This window comes from Podarcis erhardii (assembly GCF_964252035.2).
Source record: "Podarcis erhardii genome assembly, chromosome: 10".
Taxonomy (NCBI): domain Eukaryota; kingdom Metazoa; phylum Chordata; class Lepidosauria; order Squamata; family Lacertidae; genus Podarcis; species Podarcis erhardii.
In genome coordinates this window covers 3,686,156-3,699,764 of record NC_138500.1, presented here as the reverse complement: position 1 = coordinate 3,699,764, position 13,609 = coordinate 3,686,156, and the positions used below count along the sequence as shown (strand labels likewise).

The following is a 13,609-nucleotide window of genomic DNA, read 5'->3' as shown; positions in this document are numbered from 1 at the left end:
TTGTCGTAAACGATAATCCCACCCACAAACTCTCATTCACATACAGTCTGTAAATTTGGGAATGTCACACACCTCACCTGTGCTAATACTGGCAGTCTTTGGCCTGTATAGGAGCACCTTGTATGTAGAGCCTCCAGCCCCAGGCACTGTCTATCATGAAAATGGGTCCTTTGACTGGGAAGATTCATGCAGTGGCTGTCATCGGATTCTGATGGGTTGTATCTCAGCTTGTCAGTCACTCTGACACTGCCTACAAAGAATAAGAGGAACAAAAATGCTTTTCACTTCTGTATTAATCCTGAGAGCCATTCCATGGACTCTGCACCCGTTTTTGATGACAGGTGTACATTATCCTCATCCTTAATGAACCAGGCAGTGGAAAAGACACTTAAAGATGGAAGCCTGAGAGAGAGGAAAAGGTTTCTGGCTGCTTCCTGGGTGGGATTGCGGAAACAAAGAGCAGCTTCTGAGGGAGAAACCAAGGCGGCCCCTCGGGAGATTCCTTGTGGGTGCACCGTGGAGAAGTCTCCCTACAGACTGGTCTCCTACTCCCCCCCCCACTAGTGCTTCACTTCCTTGCCCCAGGGATGCTCCCCTCCATCCTCCCCCCCGGCTCCCCTCACCTTTGGCCCCCTCCCTCTCTCCCCGAGTCTCCCCTGCACCCAGATGCAGGCAATGCACCCAGATGCATTTTTCAGGCACAGAATCCTGTTATGCCTTCAGGAACAAATTTATTTGCTGAAGGAATTTTTTGCTGTCTCTGAGCGTTTTTTCCTACTCTGCTAATTGTATGTTGGACTTGCTCTGGAGATCATAGTGGAGGAGGAAGATCATTGACCTAAAGCCCTACAGCCTCACTCTCTGTAGACCTGAAGGAGCGTCTCCACCCCCATCGCTCAGTCTGTACACTGAGGTCCTCCTTTGAGGGTCTTCTGCTGGTTCACCCCCCCCCCCCGTGAGAAGCGAAGTTACAGGGAAGCAGGCAGAGGGCAAGGAAATGGGCAACTATCTGACATTTAGAAGACAGCTGAAGGCAGCCCTGTATAGGGAGGTTTTGAATGTCTGATGTTTTACTGTCTTTTATATGTACTGTAATTTGCCCAGAGTGGCTGGGTAAACCCAGCCAGGTGGGCAGGTTAAAAACATTATTTATTATTATTGTTGTTGTTGTTGTTGTTGTTGTTATTATTATTATTATTATTATTATTATTATTATTATTATTTTATTGTGGTTATTTGCAGTTATTTTGGAATTCGTTCTGCAATATGAGCTCACGAAATGTTATTGAGGGGAGAAAATCACAGGGATGCCATAATCTGTAATCCCACCCACAACTTCTCATTCACAGTCTTGGGCCTGTATAGGCACACCTTGTATGTAGAACGTCCAGCCACAGGCACTGTCTACCATGAAAATGGGTTTTATGACTGGGGAGGTTCATGCAATTGCTATCATCAGATGCTGAAGGATTGTATCTCAGCTTGTCAGTCACTCTGAAACTGCCTACCAAAAATAAGAGGAACAGAAATGCTTTTGACGTGCAACTTCTATATGAATCCTGCGAGGCATTCCATGGACTCTGCACTCCTGTTTCTGATGACAGGTGTACATTATCCTCAGCCTCAATGAACCAGGCAGTGGAAAAGACACTTAAAGATAGAAGCCTGAGTCCTTGCTACGTCAAATTGCTGTTATTAAGATGAATGTATTGCCGAGAATGTTGTTTTTGTTTCAATCTTTGCAAATTATTGACAAGATGGATTGTTTCAAGAGGTGGCAAAGAGATATTTCTAGATTTGTCTGGCAGGGCAAAAAGCCCAGAATAAAATTTAAAATACTTACGGATGCTAAAGATAGAGGGGGGTTTGCCCTGCCAGATTTGAAACTTTACTATGAATCAGCAGCTTTCTGCTGGTTGAAGGAATGGCTACTTCTTGAGAACACAGACATTTTAGATCTTGAAGGTTATGACAATGCATTCGGGTGGCATGCATATTTATGGTATGGCAAGGTTAAAGTACATAAGGCCTTTAAAAACCATATTGTCAGGAAAGCATTGTTCAATGTTTGGTCGAGATATAAAGATTTTCTGGAAAGTAAAACCCCAAGGTGGCTCTCACCTATGGAAGCGAAAGCTTTGAAAAAACTTAATATGGAGACTAAATGGCCAAAATATTGGGAAATTTTGGAACAGGAAGGTGACAAATTGAAATTGCAGAGTTATGAGAAGCTTAAAGATAAGGTGCGAGACTGGTTACATTATTTTCAAACAAGAGAGGCCTACAACCAGGATAAAAAAGTGGGTTTCCAGGTGGAAAAATCAAAGTTAGAGACAGAATTGTTAGAACCCAATGCTAAGATATTATCAAGAATGTATAACTTGCTGTTGAAATGGAACACTGAGGAAGAAACGGTAAAATCTGCTATGATAAAATGGGCACAAGATATAGGATATAACATTATGTTTGCTGACTGGGAGAAGTTGTGGACCACCAGGATTAAATTCACGGCATGTAATGCCTTAAGAGAGAATATTATGAAAATGATGTATAGGTGGTACATGACCCCAGTCAAGCTTGCAAAAATATATCATTTGCCCGATAACAAATGTTGGAAATGTAAGGAAACAGAAGGTACATTCTTTCACCTTTGGTGAACGTGCCCTAGGATTAAGGCCTTTTGGGAGATGACATACAATGAACTAAAGAAGGTACTTAAGTACACTTTCCCTAAGAAACCAGAGGCCTTTCTCCTGGGCATAGTCGGCCAATTGGTGTTAAAGAAGGATAATAATTTTTTTATGTACGCAACAGCAGCAACAAGAATACTCATCGCAAAGCATTGGAAGACACAAGACCTACCCACTCTGGAAGAATGGCAGATGCAAGTAATAGAATATATGGAGATGGCGGAAATGACTGGCAGAATCCGAGACCAGGGAGAAGAGTTGGTGGAAGAAGACTGGAAGAAATTCAAAATTTATCTACAGAAGTATTGTAAAATTTCTGAAAGTTAGCGGCATTGAAATGAACTGAAGGGGTTCTAGCAACGAGGTTAAAAATAAGATTGGATGGGTAAGTAGACAAATAAATTGGACATGAATTTGCTGAATTAATTTTTTAACAGGGATACAAAAAAGGGAGATGTGAGGAAGTCAAGAAAATAAGTGAATCAAAGATGAGAAATAAAAAGAGGGATTTTTGTGTTTTTTCTTTTCTTTTTTTCTTAAAATGTGTTTTTTCTTTTCTTGCTTGAAACTATTTTTTCTTTTTTTCTTTTCCTGTACACTGTATTTTTGTGTATGTGTTCTTGTCTTTTGTTATGTCTTTTGTCTTTTCTGAAACTTAATAAAAATATATTTTTTAAAAAAATTAAAGATGGAAGCCTGAAAGTGAGGGAAAGGTTTCTGGCTGCTTCCAATCCTGGGTGGGATTGGGGAAACAAAGAGCCGCTTCTGAGAAGGCCCCTCCCCTCCCCTCTTCCTCTTGGGATATCCTCTCCTCTCCAGGAGGACCCAAGGTTGGACTTGGCAGAATCCCTGTGTTTGGACAGGGCAGGGGCTTACGGGGTGGGAAGAGGATGGAGCTTGCAGGAAGGAAGGGGTGGTGGGGACAGGACTCCCCACTTTCCAGGGATCCCTCTCTGGTTGCCTTGAAGGGGGGGTCGATTCTTGGGTGGGAGGGAGAAGCCGAGCCGGCCATTTCGGAGATTCCTTGTGGGCGCACGATGAGATGTCTCCCCAAAGACTGGTCTCCTCCCCCCAACCCCGCCAATGCTGCGCTTCCTTGCCCCGGGGATGCTCCCCTCCCTCCTCCCCCGGCTCCCCCCACTCTTAGCCCCCTCCCTCTCTCCCGGAGTCTCCCCTGCACCCAGATGCCCCCTTGGCGCGGCTCACCCCTCGCCATGCGCGACCCATCTCTCCATCCGGAGGGGCCCCCAAGACGAGATGGGGAGGGACAGGGGGGTCTCTATCTAGGCGTTTCTTGTGCCCGTTAACCCTTTCATGGTCTGCCTCTCTCCGCGCGGAGCGCACAGGGCCCCAGGGATGCTTGCGCGGGGGAAACGGGGCCGGGGAGTCCTCGTGGGACCCCGTGGGTGGGCGCCCCATGTCCACCCCTGACAAGGAAAGCCCCTTTCGCAGTACATGCTCAGGGATCCAGGCCCTGCCAGGAGAGCTGGAGGGGTTCTCTGGATCCTTTCTCCCCTCTACCCCCCCGCGACCCCTTTACCTCTTTGTCCTCGATCCCGATTCTCCTGTCCTTTCCTGCAACATCGATGTTTTGTTGGGGGGGGGGTCCCCTCCCGCCCCTCCTCCCCTCCCCGAAAAGGCGCGCCCCTAGAGCTATGGCGCTGAGCGGCAATCCGGCGTAGAAGCTCCACTTCCGCGAGAAACTGGCAGTTTGGGAGGAGACTCACCCCCCCCCCCTTATTCCCGGAACAGAAGCCGGATTGGAGGAGGAGGAGGAGGAGGAGGAGGAAGAGGAAGAGGAGGAGGAGGATCCTGATACTTCCAAGGGAGAAGCCCAGGAAAGCCTTGCAGCTGGGGGGGGGGGGATCTGTAAATACTATTATGGTTCTTATTGGAAGAGGGTAGTTAAAAGGTGTGGGAAGCTGGGGCTGTTGACAGGGGTGGGTGACGGGCTCATGTTTCTGAATGCCAAAGACTCCCACTTTGTGACAAATCTGTGATGCATCGAAGAAAATGTATTGGGAAATGTATTGTGGGAAATGGGGAGAGGTCTTAAAAATCCATGCAACCATCTTCTCCGGGTTCCTACTCTTGGTGTGTTTGAACCTTGTTGCAACAAATAAAGATCAGGTCAACTGCCCGCCGTTTGCATCTTTAACTTGGCTGGAGACTCCTTCTTTTGCTGACCGGAGGGACCCCCGGGGAGTGGCACCCTGAGGAGATGGGCAGCGGAGGAAATCCGCACCCCGGGATATTTTCCTTCTCAACTCTTTCCCACCTGAGCCTCACCCCCTTACCTAAAAGCCAGACACAGCACAATGTGACAGGAGTGTGACTCCTGCCATCAAGATGCAAAATAGGACCCCCTCCCCTCCCCAGAGCAAAGCAACCCCGGGATGCTGAGGTCCCCCAGTCCTTGAAATGAAAAGGGGAGGGGCTCTGGAAACCTTCAGGAAACAGGCGGGGAGGGGGCTGCCCAGGCTCCAGAAGCTCCTTCTCTCTGGTTCCTCCCCATCGCCCTCCTGCAGCCTGGCTCCCCTCCGCTTCTACTGGTCCTTTGCAAGCTCTAGTCCAGTGTTTCCCAAACTTGTGCCTCCAGCTGTTTTTGGACTACAATTCTCATCATCCCTTGCCACTGGTCTTGCTAGTCAGCGATGATGGGAGTTGTAGTTCAAAAACAGCTGGAGGCACAAGGTTGGGAAACACTGCTCTAGTCCCTCCGCCCCCCTCAAATTCCTTCTAAGAGCCCCACATTGCACGGGGCAGGCTCACCTGCAGCGAAACAACACACAGCTGCCCAGCAGAGTAGAGCCAGGCTGGGGCGCACACTGGGGACCCCAGAAATGTGTCCCTAGAAGAAATGCGCCTCCTTCCTTCTCTGATGTTCAAGTGCTGCCGGTGGGCTTCCCAGAAGAGGCCTCCGCTTGGCCCCTGGGAGGACAGGGGCCCCTTGGGCATGATCCTGCAGGGCTCACCTGATGTTCAGATGCAAGTGAACCCTCCTTTGTCCTTCAAGGCGAACAGGGTTTCCCAAATTTGGGTCTCCAGCTGTTTTTGGACTACAGCTCCCATCACCCCTAGCAGGCAAGACCAGTGGTCAGGGATGATGGGAATTGTAGTCAGGCCCTCCAGGGGGCTCTGGCAAGTGAGCCCAGCTGCATGTGACAAGGGTGAGGGGGGAATTCCTTCCTGGTGTTATGGAAATTACAGGGGAGGGGGTTACCATCTGACATTATCCCCTGGGACGAGGAACCCCAAACCCCTCTCCACTCAGTCGCAAAAGATTCACACATCTTATAAATACAGGAAAACACGGTCTCTGCATTTGAAGAATGGGATTTACGGACTTTGTGTTTTATGAATGGGATTTATGAATAACCGAAGCTCACCAATCAAGAGCACTATATTTTGACAGCTAGCCAATGGGGGAATCCGTAGACGGCTGGAACTGCCTCCAAACCAGCCTTTCAGCTCAGCCTTTGCACGATTGTCTCAGTGCCCTCCTGCTGCTCAGACTATGGGCAAAGTAGATTAAATGTAGCCATTTTGGTTTCGATTGCCTAAAGTTGCTAGAATGTTACAAAGATTGTGTCTGAATGTATCATTTCAGCTTGATAGGTCAAGTAAATTTAGGCTTCACCCTCCTCCATGACCCTGGAAGCGGATAACCACGTAGGCAGCAAGAACAGGGCCTCCTGCCATAATCCCCCGAGCATGAGAGCACATACACTTCTCCCCACCCAGGAAGTGACCAAGGGGCGACAACAGACTTCCACAGAGGCAGCTGACCAAGCCAGGTGTTCTGAAAGCCCATCTCAGGAGAAGCCCTGAGGGCAAGGATGTAATTTGATTCTGAATTGATTTTAGAATGAAATGATTTTAGAATGTATTTCAATTAATTGATTGTGATTTTATGTAAACTGTGTTACTTTTACTGTTGTTAGCCACTCTGAGCCCGGCTTTGGCTGGGGAGGCAGGTGGGATATAAATATTATTATTATTACTACTACTGCAGTGGTACCTTGGGTTATAGATGCTTCAGGTTACAGACTCTGCTAACCCAGAAATAGTACCTCAGGGTAAGAACTTTGCTTCAGGATGAGAACAGAAATTGCACGGCGGCAATGGTGGCCCGGCAGCAGCAAGAGGCCCCATTAGCTAAACTGGTACCTCAGGTTAAGAACAGACCTCTGGAATGAATTAGGTTCTTAACCAGAGGTACAACTGTATTATGTCGGATGTTTTATTGTTCTCTGGGTGATGGGTACTGGAGAGGTGTCCAGAGATGTATCTGATAGAGTGACCAACAGTTGAACTTGTGTAACCCTTTGATACCCCTCCCTATTTGTGACATACTAGTGAAGATGCTGGGACGCGGGTGGCGCTGTGGGTAAAAGCCTCAGCGCCTAGGGCTTGCCGATCGAAAGGTCGGCGGTTCGAATCCCCGTGGCGGGGTGCGCTCCCGTTGCTCGGTCCCAGCGCCTGCCAACCTAGCAGTTCGAAAGCACCCTTGGGTGCAAGTAGATAAATAGGGACCGCTTTCTAGCGGGAAGGTAATCCTTGAAATGAAAAGGGGAGGGGCTCGGGAAACCTTCAGGGAGCAGGCGGGGAGGGGGCTGCCCGGCTCCAGAAGCTCCTTCTCGCTGGTTCCTCCCCATCGCCCTCCTGCTGCCTGCCTCCCCTCCGCTTCTACTGGTCCTTTGCAAGTGCGGGGAAGCTCTAGTCCCTCCGGCCCCCCTCAAATTCCTTCTAAGAGCCCCACATTGCACGGGGCAGCCTCACCTGCAGTGAAACAAAACGCAGCTGCCCTGGCAGATTGGAGCCAGGCTGGGGGGGGGCACCGTGGGGACCCCAGAAACGTGTCCCTAGAAGAAATGCGCCTCCCCCCTTCTCTGGGGCTCATTTCTGCCAGTGGGCTTCCCAGAAGAGGCCCCTGCTGGGCCCCTGAGAAGACAGGGCCTGATCCTACAGAACTTGCCTGATGTTCAGATGCAAGTGAATCCTCCTTTGTCCTTCAGGGAGAACAGGGTTTCCCAAATTTGGGTCACCAGCTGTTTTTGGACTACAGATCCCACCATCCCAAGCTAGCAAGACTAGGGATGATGGGAATTGTTGGCAGGCCCTCCAGGTGGCTCTGGCAAGTGAGCCCCACATGTGACCAGTGTGGGGAGAATTCCTTCCCGGATTCCAGAAGTGGGCATCACCTTTGAGTATTGGGGTCAGTGCCCCTATTCCTCCAGCAGGAGCGATTGTGGGGCTTCCTCGCCCGCTTCCATTCAGCTCTGCCATTCCCAAAGGGCAATTCTTCTTCAGCCATTGTGGGAGCAGACGGGCTGGAAGCTGAAGCGGCTTCCCTTTGAGTAGGCTTTTCTTTTCTTTCTGCCGGACCGACCCCAAGCAACCAACGCCATCTCTGCCGAAGGCTTTCACCATAGGGCCATGATTCATTTGGAAGGGCCGTCAAAGATGGATACATGCGGTGAACCCAGCCATAACACTCCCTTGGAGAGGAAAACATCAGAGCAAAAAAGGCCAAACACACAAAGAACGCCAGCCCAATCTAGATAATTCAATGATAGGACACTCCATTACGACTTTGGCAGATCCAGAATTTCACCACTCTTTACCCCAGTTGGAATCTGATCAGCCAATGCCAAGTGACGCTCCTCCCAAGGGAAATGTGACACACAGAAAGCCAGAGGTAGATTTAATTGTCTTTGACACCCCCCCCCCGATGGTCCCAGCAATTCAGATAACACCGTCGATGCCGGGAAATTGGGAAAATGCTGCAACTCAACCCCGAGAACAACAACACCGTGCATATCCTAAGAACGGTTGCATCACTACCGAACCAGTGGGAGAGCTGATAACCATTTCCCCACCACCACTCCATATCTTTTCTGCAGGGTTCCCTCCGCAGCACTGAAGGATGGGGGGAGAGAGTTAGGAGTGAGCAGGGAGGGGGCAAAGTTTGCTGGTGGCAGTAAATTGTCCAGGTTTGTTCAAACAAAGAGAGATTGCAAGGAGCCCCTAAAAGAGCTCTCCAACGGGGTGATTGGGCTGAAAATACAGTTCATTGTCAAAGAGATTCAAGTGAGGCATGTTGGGGGGCAGGGAAACACCCTCTTAATATCATGTGCAGGATCATGGGGTCTGAACCGGGTTTCTCTGTGTGCTCTAGGAGACCAGGGGAGAGGGGAGCTGGTCGCAGCAGGAGGGGGAGTCTCCCTGGATGCTTCAGCTGATGGCCTCCTCTCAGTCTCCTGTCCCCCTCCTCTCCTCCCTCTGAGCCTGAACTGCTCTCTGCCCCAGCCTCTTCCTGCTCACCAAACCCGGTTTCCTCCTCAGCTTGCAACACCTCCCCTCCTGTTCTGCTCCCTTTTCTCCCTATTTCTGCTCATTGCCATCCCACCACCAGCCCCCAGGCTCTGAGCCTTCTTCCCTTGTGGGTCCCCCGGCTGGTGCCTCCCCCCCCCCCGAACCCAGCCAGTCCATGACAGTAAAAGCAGAAATAACAGTAAAATCAGTATTATGGTAATATGCACTGTGGTCCTCTGGTAGGAAAACTCCCTAACAGCTTGACTGAATAAAAACCTCTGGGACTATGAAAAAGAACTATCTTCTCCAAACCCCAGAACAAGCAGGAGCTCTGGGGTTGCTCCATGGGGTTCATGAGTGAACATGGTACCCACCAGGAGACTTCCCTCGTACCTACAGCCCCTTCTTCCCAGTCTTTCAATAAGGCTTGGGGGGGGGGGAAATCCTTGTTAAATTACAGTATTTTAAGTTTCTTCAGAACACGCAGGAGCAGGGATGAAGTTCTGTTGAAGAAGAAGTGTTTGGAGATATTGCAGTGGTGGGGATGAGAGAGTTTGGTGCAAAAACTGTCTTGAATGCTTGAGTACAGCAACTCCAGGGCATGAGCCAAGTAGCAGCAGGGTACTTGTTGGTTTGCAAGCCCCCTCCACAGAGGCTGGCCCCTCTCACTGTCCTTGGAGCTTGCATACCGGTAACCTCCTCTGGCTGATATCCAGACAGACGGGGAGATTTTGATAGGCGACATTTTCCCAAGCGTGGGTAAAATGCACCCCCCCTCCTCCTTCTTCCCTAGCAGGGAAAAGGAGACAGTCAGAAATGTCTTTTACATTCTTTTATTTCTGACTACAGCACTAGAGAAAAACAAGTCCTTTCAGTTCAGTTCTTCCAGCAAGTCTGACAAACTTCCTGTACATGCGCACACGGAAGGTTTCAAATTACATTCTTCACAAAGACTTTTCCAGCCTGTGAACTTCCTGGGAAATTCTTCTTTCCCACAGATAGGCGCATCATGTGATGTCTGCTGTCTGCAGCTGCGATGTTTCCATATACTGACAAGGGCCACGTGTACAGCAAGTCCCACAATGAGGTCAAAAACACACACAGAGGCAGCAGGACTTCTTCAGTTATACTTTACTGAGCTTTCAAAGCATACAGTTCTCCCTGGGTCCCCAGCGAGGCACAAAACTTAGCTCCTGAGAGCAAATCCAGTTTCAGCAGTAAAAAAATACAGCACACAGGATATCTACATCAGGCAGACACACCGGCAGAAGGGAGCAAGGGAGGAAAGAGGCTGGAAGGACACAGGGCAATGGATGTGTGTCTTTCGCTTCCTGTCGTCTCAGAGGGAATTCAGCAACTCTGCATCTGCAGGGGCTTTATGAAGCAAAGCTTTCTGCCGGCTGCTTCCAGGCACATCCCAGAAACACACACTGTGATTCGCAGTGTATTGACATATCAATGTTTTTTCAAAGGTTATCGGGATATGGTCTAGAAACCAGCATTGGATAAGATATCAATATATCGCCCAGCCCTAATCCTCACCCACCAGCAGCAATCCATATTCACCCTCTCCCCTTCTCTATCAAAAGGTAAGGTAAAGGTAAAGTGACCCCTGACCATTAGGTCCAGGCATGACCAACTCTGGGGTTGCGGCGCTCATCTCACTTTGCTGGCCGAGGGAGCCGGCGTACAGCTTCTGGGTCATGTGGCCAGCATGACTAAGCCGCTTCTGGCGAACCAGAAGGGCACACGGAAACACCGTTTACCTTCCCGCCTAAGCGGTACCTATTTATCTACTTGCACTTTGACATGCTTTTGAACTGCTAGGTTGGCAGGAACAAGGACCGAGTAATGGGAGATCACCCTGTCGCAGGGATTCAAACCACAGACCTATGGTTTAACCCACAGCGCCACCCGCGTCCCTGTCAAAAGGAACTTTATATCTAAAATTATTCTCACTATTGTGAGACATTACCTTCATTTAAAGAAGTACACACACCAGCAGAAGGGAGCAAGGGAGGCAAGAGGCTGGAACGACACAGGGCAATGGGTTTTGCCAGGGAATGGTCTGAAGCCGAATATGGGGGAATGCATTCTCAAGCAGATTAGCTTTCCTCAGAAGAGGAGGGAGAGAAACAGCAGCCCTCGTTTCTAGTGGTCTCAGAAGCAGGGAGAGACACAGACACAGTGACGATTAGACAGGAGTTACCCAGTTTGAGATAATGACAACACTCAGCAGGGCCCTGAAGCTGGAAGCCGGATCTCCTCTGAGTTCATTGCTGTGAAGAAGAGGGGACTCTGAGAGGAACATATCTCACACTCCATACATCTAAATGGGTTCTCCTATCTGAGACTCCCTTGATGTTCCTTAAACACTCCATTATAACTATATGGTTTGTCTCTTGGGTGAGTTTGTTGGTGTAAATTAAGGGTTCCACTCTGACTGAAGCTCCTTCCACACGCCATAGATTTAAATGATTTCTCACCTGTGTGTCTGCTGATGTTTTCTAAGATTTCCACTTTCACTGAAGCTCTTCCCACACTCCAGGCATTCAAATGGTTTCTGCCCTGTGTGAGTCCATTGATGTTCTCTAAAGTTTCCATTATGATGAAAGCTCTCTCTGCACTCCATACATTTAAATGGTTTCTCCCCTGTGTGAGTCCGTTGGTGTATATTGAGGTGTCCACTCTGACTGAAGATCTTTCCACACTCCATACATTCATATGGTTTTTCACCCGTGTGAATCCGGTGGTGTAATTTAAGGTTTCCATTCTGACTGAAGCTCTTTCCGCACTCCGTACATTTAAATGGTTTTTCCCCTGTGTGAGTCTGTAGATGAATACTGAGGTGTCCACTCTGACTGAAGCTCTTTCCGCACTCCATACATTTAAATGGTTTCTCCTCTGTATGAGTCCGTTGATGTGTTCTAAGGGATGCATTGAAATTAAAGCTCTTTCCACACTCCATGCATTTAAAAGGTTTTTAACCCGTGTGAGTCTGTTGATGTTTTCTAAGGTCTCCATTCTTACTGAAGCTCTTTCCGCACTCCATACGTTTAAATGGTTTCTCCCCTGTGTGAGTTTGTAGATGAATATTGAGGTGTCCACTCTGACTGAAGCTCTTTCCGCACTCCATGCATTTAAAAGGTTTTTCACCCGTGTGAGTCCGTTGATGTCTTCTAAGGTCTCCATTCTTACTGAAGCTCTTTCCGCACTCCATACATTTAAATGGTTTTTCCCCTGTGTGAGTTTGTAGATGAATATTGAGGTGTGCACTCTGACTGAAGCTCTTTCCGCACTCCATACATTTAAATGGTTTCTCCCCTGTGTGAGTCCGTTGATGACATCTAAGGGACACATTGTGACTGAAGCTCTTTCCGCACTCCATACATTTAAAAGGTTTTTCACCTGAGTGAGTCCGTTGATGCATTCTAAGTTTTCCATTTTCACTAAAGCATCTTCCGCACTCCATACATTTATATGGTTTCTCCCGTGTGAGTTTGTAGATGAATATTGAGGTGTCCACTCTGACTGAAGCTCTTTCCACACTCCATGCATTTAAAAGGTTTTTCACCTGAGTGAGTCCGTTGATGCATTCTAAGTTTTCCATTTTCACTAAAGCATCTTCCGCACTCCATACATTTATATGGTTTCTCCCCTGTGTGAGTCTGTTGATGTGTTCTAAGCCTTCCATTATCAGTAAAGCTCTTTCCGCACTCCATACATTTATATGGTTTCTCCCGTGTGAGTTTGTAGATGAATATTGAGGTGTCCACTCTGACTGAAGCTCTTTCCGCACTCCATACATTTAAATGGTTTCTCCCCTGTGTGAGTCCGTTGATGTCTTCTAAGGTTTCCATTGAAACTGAAGCACTTTCCGCACTCCATACATTTAAATGCTTTCCCCCCTGTGTGAGTCTGTTGATGTGTTCTAAGCCTTCCATTATCAGTAAAGCTCATTCCGCACTCCATGCATTTATAAGGTTTTTCACCTGTGTGAGTCCGTTGATGTATTCTAAGTTTTCCATTTTCACTAAAGCTCTTTCCGCACTCCATGCATTTATAAGGTTTTTCACCTGTGTGAGTCCGTTGATGTCTTCTAAGGCTTCCATTGAAACTGAAGCACTTTCCACACTCCATACATTTAAATGCTTTTTCCCCTGTGTGAGTCCGTTGATGTGTTCTAAGGCTTCCATTGAAACTGAAGCACTTTCCGCACTCCATACATTTAAATGGTTTCTCCCCTGTGTGAGTCTGTTGATGTGTTCTAAGCCTTCCATTATCAGTAAAGCTCTTTCCGCACTCCATACATTTAAATGGTTTCTCCCCTGTGTGAGTCTGTTGATGTGTTCTAAGCCTTCCATTATCAGTAAAGCTCTTTCCACACTCCATACATTTATATGGTTTCTCCCCTGTGTGAGTTTGTAGATGAATATTGAGGTGTCTACTCTGACTGAAGCTCTTTCCGCACTCCATACATTTAAATGGTTTCTCCCCTGTGTGAGTCCGATGATGTCTTCTAAGGTGTCCATTGAAACTGAAGCACTTTCCGCACTCCATACATTTAAATGCTTTTCCCCCTGTGTGAGTCTGTTGATGTG

General features: G+C 48.2%; 3 protein-coding genes and 1 long non-coding RNA gene across 4 annotated transcripts in view; 1 reads left to right on the top strand and 3 right to left on the bottom strand.

Moving 5' to 3' along the window:
- The window catches only part of LOC309351813 (uncharacterized protein), a 146,412-nt gene extending 141,951 nt beyond the window's left edge, over positions 1-4,461 (bottom strand). The window contains exon 1 of the mRNA XM_081879814.1: positions 4,231-4,461. The gene's annotated coding sequence lies outside the window, so the exon portion shown is untranslated. The remainder of the gene's footprint in view (positions 1-4,230) is intronic.
- Positions 4,462-10,153: 5,692 nt separating this feature from the next.
- LOC309352001 (uncharacterized protein) overlaps positions 10,154-13,609 on the bottom strand; it is a 65,333-nt gene continuing 61,877 nt past the window's right edge. Inside the window, exon 2 of the mRNA XM_081880252.1 lies at positions 10,154-11,828. Within this exon, the coding sequence (XP_081736378.1) occupies positions 11,813-11,828 (16 nt within the window). The 3' untranslated portion in view covers positions 10,154-11,812. The remainder of the gene's footprint in view (positions 11,829-13,609) is intronic.
- On the bottom strand, positions 11,828-13,602 carry LOC309351965 (uncharacterized protein). The gene is made up of 2 exons (XM_081880197.1): positions 13,001-13,602; positions 11,828-12,248 (listed from the first exon to the last, which is right to left on the bottom strand). Exons 1-2 carry the CDS (start codon positions 13,566-13,568, stop codon positions 11,992-11,994), a joined length of 825 nt encoding a protein of 274 aa, XP_081736323.1. The 5' UTR covers positions 13,569-13,602; the 3' UTR covers positions 11,828-11,991.
- On the top strand, positions 12,034-12,890 carry LOC309352081. The gene is made up of 2 exons (XR_014161094.1): positions 12,034-12,108; positions 12,777-12,890. It is a non-coding gene; the product is annotated as an uncharacterized lncRNA (long non-coding RNA).